Here is a 22,600-nt window from a genome sequence, read left to right as displayed (position 1 = left end):
TGTTGTTGTTTTCTTTATCGATTAGGCCATGATCGTTTATCGTCGTCTTCATAGGCCACAATCGCACATGCACCAGCATCGTTGCCAATGCCAACTGACTCTTTGTGGTGATCGCCGCATGTGTCACATTTGCTTAGCTCGGGTGCGCGAGAGCGCGTGAGCGCGCGCCAGCGTCCTTTGCGCCAAGGACGCGGAAATCACTTAACCGCTTCACGAAAACCTCACGTAGACCCTAGGATGTGCTTCGGATCTGCATAATTTCTTTTCCCATAAATGTAAAAAAAAAACTGACGTTGTGGTGTGCTAATAAAGCACCCAATGCACTATGGAAAAATAATTCAGGAATATTGCGCACTGTTGCAGACATCCGTTGATGCTTTAGTGAGACTTCTATTGCGGTTGACTAACTGCAGGACGCATGCTCCCCTGCTCACCCACTGCACGTCGGCCACGTCGTTCGCAATGTAATTTTATTGCGGACGTCACACCTTTTGCATATGCGGTTGAGAAAAAAATACTGAATGCGCCTACTCTGTTGCATGGCAGCGCAGGAGAGAGGTACTGGACGGGGACCACTATATTCGTGTCAACGAACTGCCCTGTGCATACTTCGCCATCTTTTGCCACTTTGTCACGCTTCCTCGTGCATCTTCCCCTTTCGCTTGTATGACCACCGCGGTTTATTGTTGGCTATGGCGTTCTGCTGCTGGGCACGCTTCAATTCCCGGTGGGTGTTTGGTTGCATGTTCCTACTCCCGACCGCGGAGACTGCATTCTGAAAAGGGCAAAATACAAAGGCCCTCGTATATCGAGTATTAAGTGAGCTTTAAAGAACTCCAGGCACAAAAACTAGAAAGGAGCCCTACACTATGGCACTGCGACATCCCTCGTAACCTCAGTGTTGCGTTATGACGTTAAACGCAATCAATCAATCAATCAATCAATCAATCAATCAATCAATCAGTCAATCAATCAATCAACCAATCAATCAATCAATTTAACGCGTCAGCTCACCCGAATTGTCTTTTGGTTCGTCCTTGGACTTGACGCGACCAGCTCGTTCTTCGTCGCGTAACCTATATAGCCGTAAAATTACTAGTTTAGTACGTCTCCGTTACGATATCTTCACTAAGTCTCACCTGCGGAGCAATTGTACGCTATATCCTAATGCTACCATTAAGAATTATCTTTGACCGCACTGTAGGACCACCTCTGGAAGCAATGGAACCTCACAAATCACTGGACACGCAGCGCACAGTCGCACATACTGATGTGCATGCCAGTACGCACCACACAGGGCCCAACTTTAATGTCATGCAATGTTTGTGCCTATGCACTACACCGCTCACGAGCTATGCTGAAATGCAAACACGCAGCTGTTCGTACGGATACACACTGTGAGACGTCGACGCAGTGATCGCACAATGGTGAAGACGATGTTTCATGTTCGTGAAATGAAGAATGGTGAGCAGGAATGTAAGCAGAGTGGAGTACGACACATATATAAGTACTTTCAAGGTGTCTATACCCCTTCTTAAATGATATTGCGCGACATAAAAAACGACACGGACGTGAAAGAAGACGACACAATAAGCGCAAACTTTCAACTAAGTTTATTGTGCCACTGCGTCATTTTATACATGGCATGCAACGTAGTTCGCGCATGCGCTTACAAGGAAATGAAGTGCGAAATCATGTAACATGGTTACGTGTCGTGTGATGCCGCGTCCAAGTAACGTAATTCTTTTTCTGTGAGAGCCAGAGACGGGAAGCTGACACAATCATCACCCAATTTTGCGATCATCTGCGCTTCAGATATCTCACGGATGAGCTGCGTGCTGCCACGGGAAACAATCGTACATTGATCCTCAAGAGGTTTGCACCCATGATCGCGACAGTGGATCGCCAAGAAACCGCCAGAGCAGTTTTTGACATTGTTGCTGTGCTCACGAAGCCGATCATTGAGGCAACGCCCAGTTTGTCCTATATATTTCTTGCCACATGAAAGCGGAAGGTTGTACACCACCCGGTGTACACACTCGACAAACTTTTTTCGGTGATGCTTTCTGCACTTATCGGAAGGGACGGCATTTGGATCCGTCAGCCTGCAAAGCCTGCCGAGCTTGTCGGGAGCACAGAAAACAACTCTTACATTCGCTCTTTGGGCAATCTTTTTCAAGTTATGGGATATCCGGTGCATGTAAGGTATGACACTAACTTTAGGGCGTGTGCCAGGAGGGGCATCGGCAACTGACTTTTGCGTACTGGATCGCGCTTCTCTTAAGATGCGTTCCGCGACAGACACTAGCACCACCCTAGGATATCCAGCCAAGGACAACCGTGAAGTTTGCGCTTCTAAGCTTACGTCCACAACATGGTAGCAAGACTTGCTAAGGGCATTCTTGAAGCACAAACTGACAATGGCCTGCTTAACAAGCTTAGAATGTGCGGACGTATACGGCAGAAGTGGTTTGTTGGCTCGCGGCTCGTACGACCAACACGTGTGGCTGTCCTGAAAATTCAGGCGAAGATCAAGAAAACGAAGAGACCTTTCTACCGGCATCTCATGAGTAGTTTGAAGGGGGGCTAAGCACTTCTGAAACGTTTCTAACGCTTTCTTAGCTTCCAGAATGAAGGCATCAGAAGAGCAGTCAATGAAAATTAAAAAGCCATCAACGTATCTAAATGTTTTAAAAACTGCAGTGCCTTGCACTTGTAAAGAAATGTCATGGTCTAAACAGGATAAAAACAAGTCACTAAGAATGGGAGCAATGCAAGAGCCAATACAAACTCCGCTCTTCTGCAAAAAACATTGGTTATCCCAAGTGATAAAGGTGGAATTAAGGTAAATCTGTAAAAGTTCTAAAAATTGACTGCAAGACATGTCGGCCTCATTCTGGAAGGAAACAGCACCGTACTTATCTATACATTGCTCAACACAGGACAGTACGCTTCTATGCGGCAATGAATAATAAAGATCCTTTACATCAATGGAAAACGCCTGAAGACCGCGGTCAGAATGTGACTTCAAAAATTCAATCACAGTTTCTGAGCTCTTAACGAGCTCTTAACGAGCCCCAAGAGCGAATGTAAGAGTTGTTTTTTCTGCTCCCGACAAGCTCGGCAGGCTTTGCAGGCTGACGGATCCAAATGCCGTCCCTTCCGATAAGTGCAGAAAGCATCACCGAAAAAAGTTTGTCGAGTGTGTACACCGGGTGGTGTACAACCTTCCGCTTTCATGTGGCAAGAAATATATAGGACAAACTGGGCGTTGCCTCAATGATCGGCTTCGTGAGCACAGCAACAATGTCAAAAACTGCTCTGGCGGTTTCTTGGCGATCCACTGTCGCGATCATGGGTGCAAACCTCTTGAGGATCAATGTACGATTGTTTCCCGTGGCAGCACGCAGCTCATCCGTGAGATATCTGAAGCGCAGATGATCGCAAAATTGGGTGATGATTGTGTCAGCTTCCCGTCTCTGGCTCTCACAGAAAAAGAATTACGTTACTTGGACGCGGCATCACACGACACGTAACCATGTTACATGATTTCGCACTTCATTTCCTTGTAAGCGCATGCGCGAACTACGTTGCATGCCATGTATAAAATGACGCAGTGGCACAATAAACTTAGTTGAAAGTTTGCGCTTATTGTGTCGTCTTCTTTCACGTCCGTGTCGTTTTTTATGTCGCGCAATATCATTTAAGCAATGGATTACCAACTTGCCCGGAATGCTGCTCTCATACCCCTTGTGTCACAATGGCACATGCCCATTCCGAAGGATTTGCCAAGAATGGGCACATACTCAGTGGCACATGCCTGGTGGCCAGAGAATGCGGCATAGGCCGAATACGTATATATAGGACATTTAGAAAAGCCGTTGAAAATCATGCACTATTCCATTCAGGGGTTTGTATGCTTTATATACATTATGAGGCGACATTATAGTTACAGGTATTATGACGGGGTATATTGTTTGATCACGCACAACAAATTTGACCTCACTGACACTACTTTGTTGGCCAATACCCGGCACCATGCAAGCCGGTTTATATATATTCACAAATATGTCTAGCGAGATACTGACCGACTGAAGGACGGACGGACGCCAAACCGCGGTGGGCTAGGCGAAGAAGGTTTCGTTCATTATTTTCTAACAACAAATGGTCTCTGCGCTTACTTTTTTCTCGTTGTCTCGCGCACGTTGCAAACATAGGCCGTTTCTATTCGTTGCAGTCCCCCCGCATTGGATCAAAGAGCCGGCGGAAACGTCGGCCGTGGAAGGCCACAGCGCGAGCATGGACTGCGTCGCCGATGGCCATCCAACACCAAGGGTCACCTGGCACAGAGGAATTGGTGAGCGATTCCGTACCATTACGTGTGTCTCCGCCATTGTCGCTGTTAGTCGAGAGTCCCCCTTGTGCTACACACGGAGCAGTAAATGCGTAATACGTGCAGCACGGGAGAAGCATTTCGCATGCAGCAATATCTCTGCGCATTCATGCTAAGCACATTCAAATCATTATGTATTCCCCTGCAGCTGCTGGTCCCTTTTGCCTGAATAACTGTCGTCACATTTGTTATGCATAAACGTTAGTGTGGGCTACTTAGTCACTATACTTTAGCATTCTGACAGTACGATATTACTGGCATGCACAGGCTACTCAGAACTCCAACGTTTCTGACATTGCATATGAGGCAAGCCTGACTGCCTGTCATGTCAACAGTCGTTGCTGAGCGGATAGCGCATGCAGCCTATTATAAGAGCTCGGGATCTCGCTTAACTCATGAGCAACGGTTTCATTTGAATCCACCGCATCTTTCACGCTTGTCGAGTGCATGTAACTAGTTCGGGTCACTGACGAGCGGACAACGTTTGCGAAATAGTCTGGTTACTTCGAATTGAGGCGGCTGTTGTCTGCGACTCCCCGCTAGTCAAGGGATGCTTACGACGCTTTCACTCCGACAGGCAGCACGACAGTTCAAGGCTGTCGCGACTACTGACAAACCTCGAGAACGAGAACTGCCCGCTGAGATTCTCCTATACCACCCATTCCTCGTCCCCACCCGCTCTGTTTCCCGCGTGGGGAGACAGTGACGTCTGACTTACACTCTAGCTAATGAATGCGCTCTAACTGGAGAATACACTGTGCTGCAAGATCGCAATATATAAACGAATAAAAAAATATACTACAGAAATTCTGAGAGTTGTCTACTAATGTGTAAGCGTTCTTTGGCTAGGCTGCTACTTCGCTTCTGCTTACTTATTTAGCAAGCTTATGTATGTCTAGCCGTCGCTACCAATCATCTACTATCATATCATATAATGATTACATGTGTTAACTTGGCCAATTATGCGTTTCTTTTGCGGATTTATCGTACCAACTGAGCCAAAACGCCGTCAATATCAGTTTTTATTTTTTTACTTTTTTGCCGCACCACAGCTCTATAATGCCCTTTTTTTTTCTTCTTTCGTTGCGACCTTGAATTGGCGGCGGCGACGACACCAATTTATTTTTTTTTCTATTTTTGAATGCTACCAATAATCAACTATTACACTAGTATGGCATCTACCAATCAGCTATTCTATTATTTGTTATACACCACAATTCCAAAGCGGGCTTTGTTGCACGTACCCCAGTCATGTGAGAAAGTAAGCTTTCAAGGAAAGTAAACTTTTAAATGGCCATGACGAGAACAGTTCTTTTATTTATTTTAAATGCGTAAGCATTTCTATGCCACTCAACGAGGAAGCAAGTCCGTCCGTCCATCCATCCGTTCCGTTCATCATGTAAGACGACCGCTTTCAAGATGGGGCCCGCAGCAGCGAGCGAATTCACTTTCGTGCTGCCTCTCGCTGCAACGCGAACTAAGCGACGAGAACACAGCGCACACGAAGCTATCAGCACTCGGCGCACTCTGTCCCCGTCGCAGATCGCTTTCAAGAAAGGGCCCTCGCGGCCGCGCCATACGCAACCACCGCCGGAGTGCGATTGGTCCCGGTTGATAATGGTTCGCCTCGGATGGATAAAGCGCTAAAGAGCGAGACCGGCTTATAACGATCGGAATGTCGTCAGCGCACCTGGTGCCGCCAGCTGCAGTAGTTTGCTTGCTTCAACAATTCATATTGCGCCGCCGTCCGCAGCAGTTCGTGTTGCCTCAGCACTGTCGTTTATACTGGTCTGATCAAATTTCGTAACATTGGTAATGGCACCGGGCTGCGTGGAGACGCGCAAGTGGCACAATGCTTACGCATACGTGGGCAACTCCCAGATGACTTCCTGCGTGAATGTTTTTATTTTTTCATTTTCCATTCCTTCCTTATCGATTCTAAAGCTACCAATAATCTCCACTTGCACTATTATAACGATTAAATGTCTTAGCTTAGCCAATTATGCATTTATTTTGCAGACAAATGGTGTGACACTTTTCGCGTTACGGACAGATTTTGCAGGGATACGCGCCAAAGAATGCTGATGCATTAAAAGGAAATCATTAGGACGGCGTGCGTAACAGCCATGGTTACAAGCGAGTAACAGCCATGGGTGTATATATGAGCTAAAATAAAGAGAAGCAATAACTGAAGTTAGCACTAAACTCAAATCTCCAAGGAGGTTCTCGCAGCCGCGGCCTCGAAAAAGATATGAACGTTAGTCTAATATTGCGAGGTGTTGTTTTCGTGAGTGATCAGCTCATTTTTGTTGCCGCACGTTGAACAATATTTGTACACAACACAGGGAATAGATTACTAGTAAACTACATAAAACTATTAATCAAGGCATGACACAACGTGTGTTCGTTATTGTTTCTATTCTCCGAAATTCTGCATGAAGGTGTTAATGGTGATGCGAAATGTTATAAATTCTAAGGTGTTTGCCTAAGGCCACAAGACTTTCAGCATCGCTCAAGAAACTACACTAAGGAAGACGAGCTGCGTATCTTCTACAACTCTAGCGAGGAAGAATATTCTCAAACCAAGCGAACTTACTAACTTCTATCTTTTGGACGCACCATCCCGGGTTTATCACTTGCATACCTAATGCGGCTCTTAATTCAAAAATGAAAACCTGGGTGCAACCCTGTTACTGGTAGTATACTACGAGTAGGTAAAAGGTCGAAACTGGGCTCCGCTGTGACCGTCCTTTTCCGTTGCGCTATCATCGCATCGTCGTCAGGACGATCCCTTACCATCAGCTTCACCCTCGCCACAAATCGAAGCAAAGACTTCGCCTAGCAGCGCCACTGAGAATCGAGGTCGCGCTCCTGGGCTACTGTGAAGCTATCACGACACACGGCTATCACAAAACATTGACGCTTGGCTGCTCGTGCAGGGTATAGCGCGCCACACGGACTCCGAGAATGGCGCTGTGTGTGCACGTATTTCGGAGGCTGTAGGAAAGCAATGCAGTAGCCGACGAAGACGACGTTGCGCGCATCGCGAAGGCGAAGTTGCTTTTCAGTAGACAGCGTTAATTTTTTATGTGTACTTAAGTAGCCGTGGTTCCAATATGTGGCGCCGGCTACTCCTCTCTAACATGATGGTTATGCTCATAATGGTAGAAACAAAAATAACGATTAGAAAAGGAAAAGAAACGCAAGGACATCTCTTCTGAATGTACTGTAAACATAAGTGTTCACAAAATATTCAATATTTAAGGCGTAAGGAACAGCATGGTGGGGTTGCTGCATAAGAAGTTCCTGTTGCCGTAAACGAGTTCAGAGCCGGAGGCAACCTGGAAGTCTGCCTTTCTTTGTTTGTTTTTTCTTCCCTATTTGTACTTACTATATTACGAAAACAGGGACAGCTGAATTGAACAGAAGTTTTCGAAACAGGCACCGACCCTTTTTCCCAAGAAACCGCTCCGAAGAAAGAAGCAAAAAACAAAAACAAAAATCAAGATACAAACGAAGCACGGAGCAAAGGTGCGATAAAATTCTGGTTTCCTTAAAAGTGTTCGCGTGTCTCTGGGCTTACTCCGAGAAAATGCGCGCTTAGAAACGCAGGCCCAGCAGCGACCGAATAGGGGGATGCAATATGCATCCCTCGCTTAGGAAGCTCGCTCCAGGCCATCACTTGCTAAAATAGAGAGGATAGAGGAAGAGGTGATGCGCGCCACCGGCGAGGAGAGAAGACACAATCACGTTTTCGTGTATGCCGCTTCCGCCGCGTTTCGTGTGCCTCCCACACGCGCCTTGCATATAGAAGCAAAGCTAAAGCGACTCGCAGAACGGTGAGAAAAAAAAACGAAGAAAGAAGAAAAGAAAGAGAAGGATGTTGCAGCTAGATCTATGCACCCGTATAGTGTGATCCTGGCGCGCACTTCACGGTGTGCTTTCCCCAAATTGAACCGCGGCGCGCAACAACGTTTTCGCGTCGGCTAACGCGAGAAAGGAGGCAACCAAAGTAAAATGAAGTGGGGGGGGGGAGGAAGGTGGGGAGAGGGAGACGGCGACGATACTCAGACGTTCGTGTATCGACGACAGCGCTCCTTGCTTGCCTCTACGCGTGTCTTGTCGTTAAAAATGCATTATATTCGCGGCGGGCGGGGGAATTGGGGCGCGCGAGGAGCTCGCGAGCGTTGTCGCGTCGCAATTGCTCGCGCGCGCGCGTCCCGCGGCGTTGGCGGCGCGGGGGAAGGTGGGGAACGCTCCGCACCTTTCGACGACTTCGCCGTGAGAGCGCGACATGGTGTGCGCGCACACAGCTCTGCCACGTGCAGAGTCGCGCGCTCTGGTTCGCCTGTATCGGAGTTTGATTTCTCCGTTCGCTGCGGGGAGATACAGGATTCCGGCGGCAACGCAACCCCCTGTGCACGGTTCTCTACTCCAGGCAACATTTTTTTTTTAAGTGTACCAGCTGGTTTTTCGCTTCGGTGCATTTAGAAAGCGGTGCCTAACTTTTTTTAAAGCGAAGAATTCTTGTCGATGTGTAGCAAGGCTTTTTTTTTTTTCCTGCCATCTGTCTAACCGTTTTCGTGGGCTGATTCCGAAGGTAGTGCAGTCTCCGGCTGCGTCGCTCTACTCTCGCCTTTCCGGGGAAAGCGTGCCGGGGTACTTCGACAAGTGGCGATTGTCCCTGCAATCTGTCTGACCGTTTTCGTCTGGCCTCTTTCACGGCGCTCTTCAATAAATTCTTAAAAAGAAGTCCTTTAAAATGTATCCGCTGCTGGGCACAAAAAAACCTCCGTAACACCGGTTCCTCGCAGAAGCCTGGCGCTTTAGCCCATTGCGTCACAAACACCTGGCCTCGAGAAGCTTCTCTGCAACGCAAGCGTAAGCATGCTGAGGCCGCTCGTCGTCGTTGTGCGGCTCGGCCACTTCAGCCCCGCGCTGCTCTAGAGGAAGTGAAACGAATCACCGTAAGGGAACGCTACGCCTCCCAAGTGGAGCAAACGCAGTTCCTTCCACGTAAAAAAAACACACACACACACACACACACACACACACACACACAGTTCATCTTAAACAACTACTGTGTCATTCTCGCTGCACATATCACCGGTTCGCACACACCTTACAACTGTGGTCGCCGTCTCGCTCCAGAAAATTAACACGATTCGTGAGCCCCCTTTCTTTAAACAAACCACAATGCTTCGCATCGCGTCACGCTGAACGAGATTGTGGTTGCCGGGTTTTCTCATATTTTTCTATAAGCCGGAACTCCCTGCGTAATTTAGCGCTGTTAGAAGGTTAGAAAGCAGTATATCAGAAAATTTGAATACAGTGAACTTTCTCCTTCTCCACCTTTGCTTACAATCTCTTTATCACTCAGCTGTGCATTTCTTCCGAGGCTTCGAGTTCTTTCCAGTCTCTACGTGCCTCGTAGATTTTATATATATATATATATAAATTTTTTTCCAGCAATCGCTGCTTCAGCTTACCAAGAAACTACTTTTGCCTGAGCGGTTTAGCGATGCTCATCTGTTTTCTTGAATATTTAGTTCTACGTTGGCACCAAACTAGAGCACTTGAGAACACTGGCACCATACTTTTTTTTTTGGGGGGGGGGGGGGGGGTACCGTGTTGATTGTATTTTAAGGAGAACTTAGGATTTCACGCTTCCTCGTTTCTAGACTTCTGGGTACGCGTACTCAGCCGTTTTTCGACCTTCTTTATTTTTTAAATCCTACTTGGCCAAGGGAGTTGGCGGAGAATGGAGAACATAATGCCCATCTAATGAGCTCAGCCCTCAGTACATTTCCTTTTATTTTTTTATTTCTTTCAGTAGCGAGAACCTCCTTCCGGCTTTTACCACACTCACTTCGTAAGCACAACAGACTACATAGGTGCGCCTGCAGCAACAAAAGAACACGGAAAGCCTACTCATTGCAGCTCCTGTGCAACCAGCTGGCACAAGAGTCGGCACATCGTGCTGTAATTCAATTCCCGCACTTGGGTTTTCTTTATGTGCGTCCTAGCAATTGGGGCTGTATAATATCCTGTTTTAGAAGGGACGCGGTTCACCGTATGTTCTAGTTGCAAGACGTTGTAGGGGGACGAGGAAAAGGGGAGGGGGGGGGCGAGATAACTATGATCATATATTTCTGCCGAGGTAGATGGAGCTAAGTATGGTGACTCACTTTGTAAACTTAAATGAAAAGCTCCATAGCGAGATGAGTGTGTATTGAACGTTACTTCGTTGCTTAACCCAATTATCGAATAACGTCGTCGTCTTGAAAAGGTAATGGGGTGTAAACTTGGACGAGTTGCGTCAATTTCGTATGACAACAGCGCAAATGGCACGACGACACAGACAAAAACTAAAACACAGGACAGGCGCTGCCTTATCCAGTGCCTTCTTTTTTTTTATGCGTCGCCTTCTTTGCGCTATACCAGCCGCCTAATGAACTCGGAAAGGTGCTTGTGCCCAAATGGACTCGCCTCTATTTTTTCTTTCCTTTATCCTCTTGAAAATTCCAGGCATCGAGCCATCTTTTAAACATATCATTCTGATTCGATCTTATCTCAACTGCATTTCAGCAAGCGCTATTTTTTTTCTTGATTTTATCTAGTACTAGCGCAGTTGAAGTGGAGCGTATATTGAAGCAGAATATCTTTTCGCCCCCACTGAGAGAAAAACAAGAATATCACGCCAAATACCAGTAAACACCTCCGTGAAAACGCTTTCAGAAGAGCGGTAAACAACGCGAAACATTCGCACTCTATAATGAGGTGAGTAAACAAAAGATAAACAAAAAAGTATAGAAAGAGGAGCGAAAGCCAGGCGAGGGGAAACACGTATACCGACTCGCTGCATTCGGAAACCCGCTGAGCCATGCCGTCCCTTGACGATGCTTTAAACCTCGCCAGCCGCGTGAGCGCCCACACAGGAGTGAACGCCGGCGAGATAAGCCTTAAGCGGGGGACCCTCCGTGACAGATGACCGAGCGGCGATTAGATGTCGTGGCTTCTAATCCCGCAAGCCGGGACACGCGCAATGGCGGACGATGGGCTCGGCGCTGTACGCTGACTGCCTCTCTTTCTCGTTTCGTAACGCCACGCCGCCGTCGACGCTGGGCCGAGGCTCCCCGTGCGCCTCTCTCGGGCACTTCTCCTCTCCCGTGGAATCCCTCTCGTTTCTACCAGGGGCTCGCATCGAAAAGCAACACCTCAGCTACGGTGGAAACAGAGAGGCGCTTCTCCGACGCTCGTTGATTATCACGGTTGTGTGTGGCAACCTCTTCCACGCCACTGTTTACTCGACTCAGCGGCCGCCATCCGAATGCTCTTTCCAGTCCAACCCGGCCCTCTCGTTAAAGTGAGAATTTCCCGCTCTTCCTTTTTTCTTTTCTTACTTTCCGCAAACGGAAATCCTTTTTACGTCTTTTGGGTGACGAAACAAAAGAGGCAGCAAGAACGGAAAGACAGGCACGCATCGTCGTCTCTGTGCGGCTCCGTGCCTTCAATCTACTCCGTTTCTTCCGTGTACGTTTGCTTCGCGCGCTAACGCCGTCGTCATCTCGTTTCCCTGGGCCGTAGATAAATCATTAGGCCCTTATCTTGGTGAAGCCATTACCCGCCGCGCCAGGCGCCTCGCTGAAAGTCTGGAATAGAGGAGAGAGAGAGAGAGAAGACAAAGTCGTCAGCTATAGAGCAAAGAAGACTCGCGGAGCTCGCCACAGTGAAACGCGCGCCTCCATCAATGCCCACTTAGGCTCTATCAATATCGAGCAGCCAGCTCTTTCGGGGATTCCCGGCATCGCTGTTGAGCCTGATGAGGGTGGTTTTACCTCCACAGAGAGATGCCGCAGCACGACACCACGCGTTGAACACACATAAGCCGCCATTGCTGTGTGCTGAAGATAACAAAGGGACGTGCGTGAAGGACAGAAAGAAGGAGAAAGAAAGAAGGAAAGGGCTTGACGAGCCGCGGCGCTCATTTGCTGTGAATCTATATAGGCCGCCGAAAGTGCTCCGCTCGGGCGCCACCGATGCTGATGCGGAAGCAGGTTGCCAACCTGCAGCGCACGTCCAGTGTTTGAAAGCGGGGATCAAGATGACAGTCCGCCGCGAATCGCGTCCGCGCACTTCAACATTGCGCATTGCAGGTACGGGTGCTGAATCACTTCATCCGCGATCTACAAAACAGCTCTTGCCTTTCGTCGCAGTAGTTCGATGAGAAAGAAATTAGGTGTTGTACGTGCTTCACTTCGTTTGATGCGATCCAAAGTAAAGGAACGATTCATTCCCTCTCCAAAGAAACTACTAACCAGTACGCAAACTTCCTGTTCGTGTTGCATAGTAGATTTATTTTTAATACGAGAAAGTCCGTATCTTTTTTTTTTCTGTAACCCTTCCAGCATTATGCCTGCGCAACGTTGCTCCGGAAAAGTGCACACAAAGTTTCTTATGCCTTCTCAAACTACTGGGAAACCTCGGATTTCTCAACAGCTTCAATGGATTCTCTCATATCTAGGGCGTAGCGCGCAATGAAGCGGCTGATAGACTTCAACATCGCGATGCCTTGGAGCTCAAGCCAAGAATGAAGGCGCCGCGAAACCCTCAACGCCATCTGAAACGAGCCGTCTCCAATCACTTTCATTCTTTATGGTCGCCCCCTCAGCAGCTCTGCATGTGCGACAAAGGGACTGGGTATGTCGGCCCTGTCACACGGCCTCCGCACGGAGTCAGCGCATACTCCAGCACAGCTATACAACATCGGACGCACCGCGCCGCCGTAGTGTCTGACTTGTAAAACTCACGGTGATGCAGAATACTATATTTTTTTTCTGAGCGTCCTGGCCTGCCCTCGCTCAAGAGCACAAATGCATGACTGAAGCATTTCAGCGTCCAACTGCTCCGCACGCTAATATATGAACGGCGTGGTGTTTTCCCGAGGACACAGGGCATTCCGGAGGCAGGTGTCCCGACTCCTGCAGAATTTCTTAAGTGATGTGAACTTAGCCTGTGGTTGCCAACGCTTGGCAGACTCATATCAGGGTGTTTGTGCCTGAAGGTGAGCTCGTCGGTGAGATCACCGGTGATCTCGTTCGCGCGAGATCGTGCGCGAAATGGCTCACGGACTGTCCGCGTGTGTCACGTTCCGCCTCACTGTGTGCGTCATCTTATTCATCCGTCTCGCACGGCGTTCCTGAACTATTCATTTTTTCGAAAAATAATTCTGGGGTATTACGCACCAAAACCACGATGCGGTGTGAGGCACGCCGTGGTGGGGGAGTCCGGATTAATTTTGACTACCTGGGTTTGTTTACTATGCACCTAAATTTCAATGCACGAATGTGTTTGGCATTTTGCCCGTGTCGAAATGCGACCGTCCCGGCTGGAATCGAACCCGCAACCTTGAGCCCAGCAGCGCAACGTCATAGCCACTGAGCTACCATAGCGGGTCCTTCTGAATGATATGATATGAATGATATCATATGAATGATATCATATGAACGATATCATATGAATGATATACTGGAACGTATACAGAAGCGCGGAGCTCGATTTGCGACAGGAGTTTAGGACTTCAGGAACCGGTCATCTAATATTGTGAAACGTTTGGGATGGCCCTTGCTCTCTGAAAGGCGTAAGTACTTACGACTAAAATTGCTATTTAATATGCTAAAAATAAAACAGGAATTAATAGTGAAGCTTACGTGAAGGAACCCGCTTACGTGTGCGCCCCCGTGGACAACAGTAGGAAAATACGACAGTATAATAGCCGACTAAATATTTTTGAACTTTCGTTTTCCTCCCGTACTATACACGATTGGAACTATTTGCCGCATCTAAATGTTACTGCACCTGATCCATCTTTTTTTACACTGTTAGAAGACGACGTTTTTACATCTTGACATAACTAAATGGTGCATCGTTTGCCAGTTTTATTGTGGATGTCGTATTTATGTATTGCGTTCTGTTCGCCGATGTGTTATCATTGAACTGTTACGTTGTTTCTCATTTGCATTCTGGATGTATTTTGTATATTGCACCGCATCTCTACAGTCCATGCTTCATACGGTCCCCCGACACTAATACCCAGAAGGGCGCTGAAGGAAACTATATTTATTTATTTATTTACTTATTTATTTATTAGTAGCAAGCTGAGCTCCGTACCTTTAGCTTTCCCGTTTCTTACAATTTTTCTGGAGTTAGGGGATCGGGCGTATCAGTTGCCTGCATGTCTTGCAAGGCTACATGCGCCTGCAACCAACAGCATCTTCCGACTCCTCCTCCTCCTCTTCGCTCTACAATCAATCTGTGGGACTGAGCTTTCGAAAGTTAGTGGACGTTTGAGACAATGACCAGAGGTGACCCCGGATCCGTTGGTGCGACGCAGGTAACGAGAACTGACGCAGTGTGGACATTACAGGGCGTAAAAAGAAAATTAAGGCATTCTATATGATCGACCGAGGCGACTGAGTGCCGGCCGACAGAGCGCACTGGAAATCTGATAGCTCTATTCGAAAGGAGCCATATCAAACTTCAATAACGACTGATCGTATAGATCTAAAAGCCATGTATAGATGCGGGGGAGGGTTCCAGATTATTTCTTTATCGTCTGATTTCCCTAGCATTTTCTTTGTTTAAGTTTAGTATGGTTCTTTTTTTTCCATCCCAGTTGCATCTATATATACTGCGGCCTGAAATTTGACCCGCACGATTCTCTGCTGTGAAAGAATACACAAGAAGCTAGCTACCATGGCTGAAAGACTATGCCCTATTATTATAGAATTACCTGAGTAAATGTCGTGGCATTGAAGCTGAAGGTGACGTGTCTTCAATTTCTTAGCCTGTATTTCGTAACACAGTATTACGAAGTGCTATACTGCAAGTTTAACTGAGAAAAAAGAACAGACAGAACGTACCACGGGAGCCCGCTCGACAACAACTTCAGAACAGTCCTATACAGCCGGTGCTTGCTTCCAGCCAGGATTGCGCGCAATGCCTCTCTTCTGTCAGCACAGCTCCAGCTAGATGGTTTACAGGACTTCCATGACGACGGCAGCCACAATACTAATAGATTTTGCAGCAACGCTAAGAAATATGTAACGAACAGTACGCCTAGCTCTTCCCGTTTCTCGCCTCGTTCGTAATTCAGCAATTTTCAATCGCGTAATACCTCTCCTTCGTGGGATTCGCTCCTAAAGGATGCATTGGTTAAAACCCATCACAAGATCGCAAAAAGCTGGAGATGCGCACCCTCCGTAAACGTTACCGTGGTCAGATTTAAGAATAACGAAACGTGCAAACTCACAGGCTTCACCGATTTTCTACGCTACAACCGGCGCTCAGCATGAGCTTTGGGTTCGCACGCAGAACAGTTATCGCATTCGAGGGCTCGGGAGTGCTTCCAGTGTAGCACGAGGTCGGTCCGGGTCAGCTCTAGTGACGCTATTGAAGTCTTAAAGATTTTCGAAAGCGAGTCTATATAGCGAAGCAGAGATACCAACAACTCATACACAACTCCCAGCAGCTCGTAGACAATTCGAGGAATGCACTCCGATATCAAACGTATCTTTCTCCCGCGATATATATATATATATATATATATATATATATATATATATATATATATATATATATATATAAGCCGAACTTGACCTTTGGCTGTGCACTTTAACAGATAGCTGAACCCAGCTACAGTGTACCACTTCGCAACCCCGATTTATTCGCAGGTGAGCACCTTGTCGTTGTTAAAACAGTTTCCACTTCATCGCGTCGCTCGCACATTATTAGGCGCTGCGAAGGTGCGGTATTCAAGCTAAGATCAAGAGGAGGAAATGGGGGGGGGGGGGGGCGTAGTTTGGCAGGTTGCAACATGGCGCAGAGCAACCGTAGGGTGGTCTGTTATAAAATGTTGCAGAGTGCGTGCCAAGATAACGAGCAACTCAGTCGAGGACGGCAGAAAGTTAGGTGGCGTGATGAAATTGGCAAATTCGCAGGCATAATGTGGGCTCAGCTGACAAAAGATGTGGGTAATTCGAGATCGCTAGAAGGGACTTTCGTTTGCAGTGGACGTGAATTAACAAGAGGAGGAAGCAGAAGTAGCTTATTATTATTATTATTATTATTATTATTGTTATTATTATTATTATTATTATTATTATTATTATTATTATTATTATTATTATTATTATTATTATTATTATTATTATTATTATTATTATTATTATTATTATTATTATTATTATTATTATTATTATTATTATTATTCGAAGGAGGAAACGTTTAGTGCGATTATTCATTGCAGAAGTTTTCCAACGGGCAGTAATTTCTTTTCTCCGAGGCGACCTCGGATCAGCCAAGAAATTAGGGTGCCTTGCCATTTCTTATTTTCCTACTTTACATTACCGTTACCCAGCTCCAAAGGCGACCACAAGAGCTCCCCCAAACAAAACTACGAAAAAAATGCTCCCGGAGTGTATTCGTAGCGGCACTTCGTATACGCGCATTGTCCGCTTCCCCTCCCCTCCCGCATCTCCCATTGTATACCGTGCGCTGCTCTCTCCGATCGTTCAAATCCGGGGCACGTATACACGTTCGAATGGTGAATGGGCGGCAGGAAGATTAACGGGCCGTAATCGGCAATTAACGATCGCGAAACGGTCATAACGCTCGGCGAGACTCCTTCGCTCGAGGCTCTGGTCGCCGCGCGGGCCGAAAGATAAACCGGCGCGAAAACAGAAAAAGGCCGCCGGCAAATGAAGATGGATGCCACCTGTCGCCTCTCACGCGCGCCCGCACCTCGCTGCTCGATCAGCTTGCGCGCAACGTCGGTGACGTCATCGCCCCCTCGCGTGCGACCCCTCGCGTTGTCAGACCTCCCCATCTTCTCATTTTCTCTTTTTTTTTCAATTCTATACTGTTCCGACGCAACGAGATGAACCTCCCAGGTATCCTCCTTCCCTTGCTATCTCCCTCGGCTTCCATATTCCGCAACGGATCGCCGCATTTTCCAAACACCGGCATTGCTAAAACCCATCCACGCCGATAAAAAAAGAAAGAAAGAAAGGCACACACGGGGAAAGCGCGCGTAGCTGCAAAAAAAAAAAGCACAGCCACGGCAGCTGATGAACCTGCTGATCAGGAGCAGGACCGGTGGTCTATTATTCTATGCAATATCTCCCACTAGGCAAATTGGGAAAAAACCAATAACTGACGAGAAAACAAAAAACAAAAATAAGCTACGTATAGTCGCTGCTTCCCGAGGGACTGCACGTATCGGGATCATCCTACGCGCAAGAGAGAGCAGCGAGATGTGACGACGGAAGGATGAAACCAATAAAACCATAAACAAAAATACAAAACAAAAATAACGCATCGAGTAGCGGCATGCACGGCTTGCGGAGGAGGTTTCCTTTGCGCGCATCGTTCATTCTATACCACTCTTTCTCTATCTGCTTTTCTGTCTTTCTTTCTTTTACTGAATTTTGCCTCGACCGGTGATTGGAAAGAAGCCAGCGTTCCGCGTAATTAGTTCCCGCTCCAAAGTGGAGCGCCGTTATCGATTCGTCTTTAAGGTTTGCAGTCAACCCACGCGCCGGTAACCCTCCCCGCTCGTTTACTCATTTTGTGGGTTTTCTGTTGCGTCTGCGCACGTCGTTTTTGTCGCTTGTTTTCTCTTCTAATCTCCCTTGTGTGTAACATTGCTTATAGACTCAATATAAATCGATCTAGAAGTAGCAGCCAATCTCTTCCTGCGATCTTTTTCCCATCGCCGGGCCTTTGGGAGTTACCAGTGCAGCTCTTCCTCGGCCTCAGAAGATGAGGCCTAGCCGTGCCTCTGTAATAAACAGGATAACTATTTGGTCGGATCGATGATCAATTATTACTTCCCTCTCGATTAAAGGCGTTGTGAAGTTAGGACTATCGACTCATCTCCCCAGCACTCGTGTGTGAGCCGCGCATTACAAATACTTCACATCGTAACTATAAGGAGCCGCGGTAAATGCCTGTTAATACCGGAATCGTTAAAGTATCCCACCAGCAAAGCGTGCGTTTAAGCGTGCTTGTAAGCATGCGTGCCTGTGCGTGCGTGTGGGTGTGAGTGTGTGGGAGGAGGCACCTTCGCATGCCACCGATACAGCGCGCTCTACGTTGTATCACAAGCTACACCTGAGTTACGTTTTGCTTTATACCTCCGCTATTTTTCCTCACTGCTTTCCTGACTCTTTCTTTTGTTTGTTAGTTCCTACATACCTTTGTCGCTGGAGTTTTTGTATGTGTGTGTGTGTGTTTGTCATAGCCGGCCTTTCGGCGGCCTGATTTCCCACAGTATAATAATTTCATCAACAACAAGACGCTGGGGTGGAGCAGTGGCCTGCCTGCCTCTGGAACTTAACACCGTCGTCTTTGTTTCCTCGTCTTCCTCCGCGTCTTTCCTCACTTTCCCTTAATCTTTCTCACATCTTGCGAAATCTTTATGGTTGGTTATGGAAATCTCCCTAACGCAGCATTTCACACAATTTAGGGGCGCCTGCGCAGCGTAATAAAGAGGTTATTAATGGTACTGCTGGTTACCTATCCCGGAGCTCTTTATCTTTGATATTCATAACAAGTTTTTTTAAACACTGCAAGGTCATTAATTGTGTAAACATCTGGTCCGTGTTTGGCGTTGTACATATTAAAAACCATGCTCATTTTTTCACTCACAGCTGTCGATTTTGTGTTTGCTTATGATTTTGCGTCTCATATTTTACGACAGACGTGAGGAGCAGTAAGCTTCCCAGAATATTTCAAGAAAGGACCATATATGCTGGCATGGAAATCTCTTTCCCAAACTGTATCATTACAGCCAGTGAAACATTATCGATTTCTAGGTGCAGGCGAGGCGCGGCCGTCGGCAAGTCTCTAAGAAAGTATTTCCCGTGGCTCAGCAGGGCAATAATTAGATACCGCAAGGCATACATATTAGCTAAACGATATTGAGGAGTAATGTCGAAGCGAAAGCACAAAATTGTTCTTTATTAAATGATGTTACTAAAATCAGACGCACTTGATAAAAAAATGTTGTGTAACGCAAAATAATACGTAATCTTAACTAGTGCTTTCACATGTCCGTTACATTCTCTAATTGTACCTGTTGCCATGAGGTGGAAAGACAGTTTCAATCTTCAGGTGTGCGTGTAATACAAAACTGTAAGAATGATTTGTCTTTACACAGTAGAATGCCAGCCATAGATAGACGGTGCAAACGACGTGAGAGAGTTTATGTAAAGGCTTACACTAAACGAAGGTGATTGATCTCCCCGCGATCGTCTAGGAGCTGCCGAAGAGAGCAGTCGTGGAGCAGCTGATGGGCAGATCTTGCGTAATGGTGTAGCGTGAAGCACAGCCGGTGCGCGATCCGGTCACATTTTATAACGTGATGCCCGCAGTTTGGCCACGCGTCTTGAGTTTCAATGTATAAAACGAACCGGGTCATTGTATACCAATTGCCGCGAGTGCACTTGGTTTGATACGGATCGTATTATATCCGTAGCTGTTGGCACTGTTTAGCGACTTCAGAAAAGATTTAAGCAGACTTTCTTGCAATGCTCATTGGCCAGAACATGCTAGCTGACGCATAGTTAATATGCTTATTAATCCGTCTGTAGCGCATTATTCTTAACTATGGCGTTGACACGTGCTAGAGTTGGTTCGTTTCGAAATTGTGACAGTGCGAAGGACGGGGAACACTTTCAGCGCCTCGTCGTTCGTGTGTCTTCCAATTTGCCCCGTCTCCTTCGCGATGTTATAATTTCGGAATGTACCGACTATAGCCCGCGTCAATTTCGCTTTATTCTTGCGTTCGCGCATTCACTCTCATCATATGCAACGCACACAAACAGTTAAAGAGCACCAGTCGCCTAGTAATAATCAATTTAACACCATGCTCTTCACAGTGCTGCTGGTCATGGTGTTAGCCACGCTTAGGGCAATCGTTCATTTTTTGGGGAGAGACAGGGTAGTACAATTCTAAAATGTCGATTCCGCTTAAGTATATTGAAAACTTTTCCCACGGTATCAATCTTGATTTCCGACGAAACAGAAATCAGTCTCCTTTATTTACGCTAAAAGACCTTATCATTTATTTACGCTGACGCCAGCATTGTCACGGCACCGTGGCGTCATGCTTTCCAGCTCGCGAGGATAAGGAAATGTCGTCATAGTTAAGGTCCGTTGTGTTTTCGACGGTGGTATAGCAGCGGTCATATGGGACATGCAGACACCTTTAAAGGGCTCGTGAAGCTTCTAACTAAAAGAAAAAAGAAAAAACGCTTCCTTGTCAAATGTCCGCTTCCTTACTGCGCAGAGCCAAGCACCACGGAATATCGACAGATTCTCAGCGGCCCCGACTACCAAGTTTTCGAGAATGGCACGCTACGCGTAGCTCAGGTGCGAGTCTCGGACCGCGGTTCGTACCTGTGCCAAGCCAGCAACGGCGTCGGCACAGGACTCAGCACCGTCATCACACTCAACGTCCATGGTAAGTATAGTTGAGATAGCAGAAAAAATGGCATTGCGCGTCGAAATTACACTTTATCGCATATTGATAAACTCTTTATCGTATATTAAGGCCTGGCGAAGTAATCCTGTTATGTTCTTGAAGGTTCCATTACGGAAGCGTAACTCGAGAAAAATAACCCGCGCAATCGATACAGTATTTTCCTTGCAATATCCCGTTAACATCGTTTAGCGCTCGTATGTGCGGTCAGAAAAAAAAAAAAGAGGTATGCTCCTCGATGTGAGCCTTTCCTTTGCGTGGGTTGACGGCAAATGAAAGAGCCAACTCCGATTACTCCTTGTTTCAATGTCACGGGGCACATCCCTTCGCCGCGTCTTTTCGCTTGGCCAACAGAACAAGATTTGAGCGTAAATAGACTACCAAGCTCTAACTTTCAGATTCTCCGCCCCTTCCTCCCAACGAAACAACAAAGCATCGCAATGCGGAAACGGCAACCAGTAAATGGTGCGCGAAGAGAGAGCGCGCGGCGACCGCGAATGAGAACGCTGCGCAACGTTCCGCTCCCTAAGCAGAGCTCTCGGCAATCTCTCGCAGTGTACTTCTCCTCGCGGCATCGTTTTGCATTTACTGTCGCTTCGTGTCCACAGCAAAAAAGCAGCACTCGCAGAGGTGCTCGTTCTGTCCCCGATCGCTCGTACCAGCGCCTTGCTCGTATACAGACACCACCGCGCCGACGCTCGTGCGTCGTCCACCCCGCGTCAAGCTCTCCCTCCTCCCCTATCCGTGTCTCGCAGTGCCAGCGCGCTTCGACGAGTCGTACCGGAACCAGACCGTGCAGCGGGGTCACAGCGTTGGCCTCGAGTGCAGAGCCTCCGGCGACGCGCCCATCACCATCAGCTGGAGCCGCAACGGGCGCCGACTGGACACTCACAAATTGTGCGTTGCCTTTCCTCCACACTCCCCTCCTCTCTCCTCCCCATTCGTTCTCCCCCCTCCCCAATCCCCGCGCAGGCCTCTTTCACTTTCTCCCCGCCAGTGTTTTGATCGTTTTCGGACGCGGATCTTCTCGACGCGGCCGCGTGGAGACCATCTCGCGCCCCCTACGAGGGAGCGCCTCAAGCAGCGAAGGAAAAGGGAAAGGCGAAAGCGAATCGGGGGAGGCAGAGGAGAGCGGGGAAAGGAATGCCCATCTGCTACCGAGTTCCGCGTCATTTTTTCGCGTGTCAGTGTCGTTCGCAACTGCGCGCCCGCGCCCGCGTCCCGGCTGCTCGTTGAGCCATGGCAATCATTAAAGAGAGCGAAAGGCCCCCTGGGCAATACGGATCGGGAGGAGGCGCTTAAGAGGGAGAACTTTGACACGGACTTCTCCCTCCCAGCGTGAAAAAAGAAAAGCGACAAGAAAGATGACCGCAAAGCCGAAGTGAGGGGGAAATGTGCCAGTTGTGCACGAGAAGGAAGGGAAACGAGGTGAAGAAAGAACTCTACAAGGTGCATGCGGGTGGAAATGTGGGTGGGCTGGGCAGAAAGGAGATGCTGTTTCGTTGTCTCCCAGTGACCGTTGCCAAGTAGTCCTCCTGGTGCTCTTGTCCGTGGCGTTGACGACAGCGGTATGATAAAGTGGCCACGAGGAAAGCTTGTTTTTCGCTCGGAACAACGGGCCCGGGTCCATGTTCCCGGCGTAATAATGATCGCCCAGTAAGCAT

General features: G+C 47.7%; 1 protein-coding gene across 1 annotated transcript in view; it reads left to right on the top strand.

The window, feature by feature from the left end:
• LOC135902057 (cell adhesion molecule Dscam1-like) overlaps positions 1–22,600 on the top strand; it is a 177,872-nt gene that overhangs the window by 88,315 nt on the left and 66,957 nt on the right. Inside the window, exons 12-14 of the mRNA XM_070537959.1 lie at positions 4,238–4,357; positions 20,745–20,918; positions 21,692–21,833. Of these exons, the coding sequence (XP_070394060.1) occupies positions 4,238–4,357; positions 20,745–20,918; positions 21,692–21,833 (436 nt within the window). The remainder of the gene's footprint in view (positions 1–4,237; positions 4,358–20,744; positions 20,919–21,691; positions 21,834–22,600) is intronic.

The sequence above is a fragment of the Dermacentor albipictus genome, chromosome 4 (assembly GCF_038994185.2).
Source record: "Dermacentor albipictus isolate Rhodes 1998 colony chromosome 4, USDA_Dalb.pri_finalv2, whole genome shotgun sequence".
NCBI classification, from domain to species: Eukaryota; Metazoa; Arthropoda; class Arachnida; order Ixodida; family Ixodidae; genus Dermacentor; species Dermacentor albipictus.
Note: the sequence above shows the minus strand (reverse complement) of the source record. Positions and strands in the feature narration are given on the sequence as shown.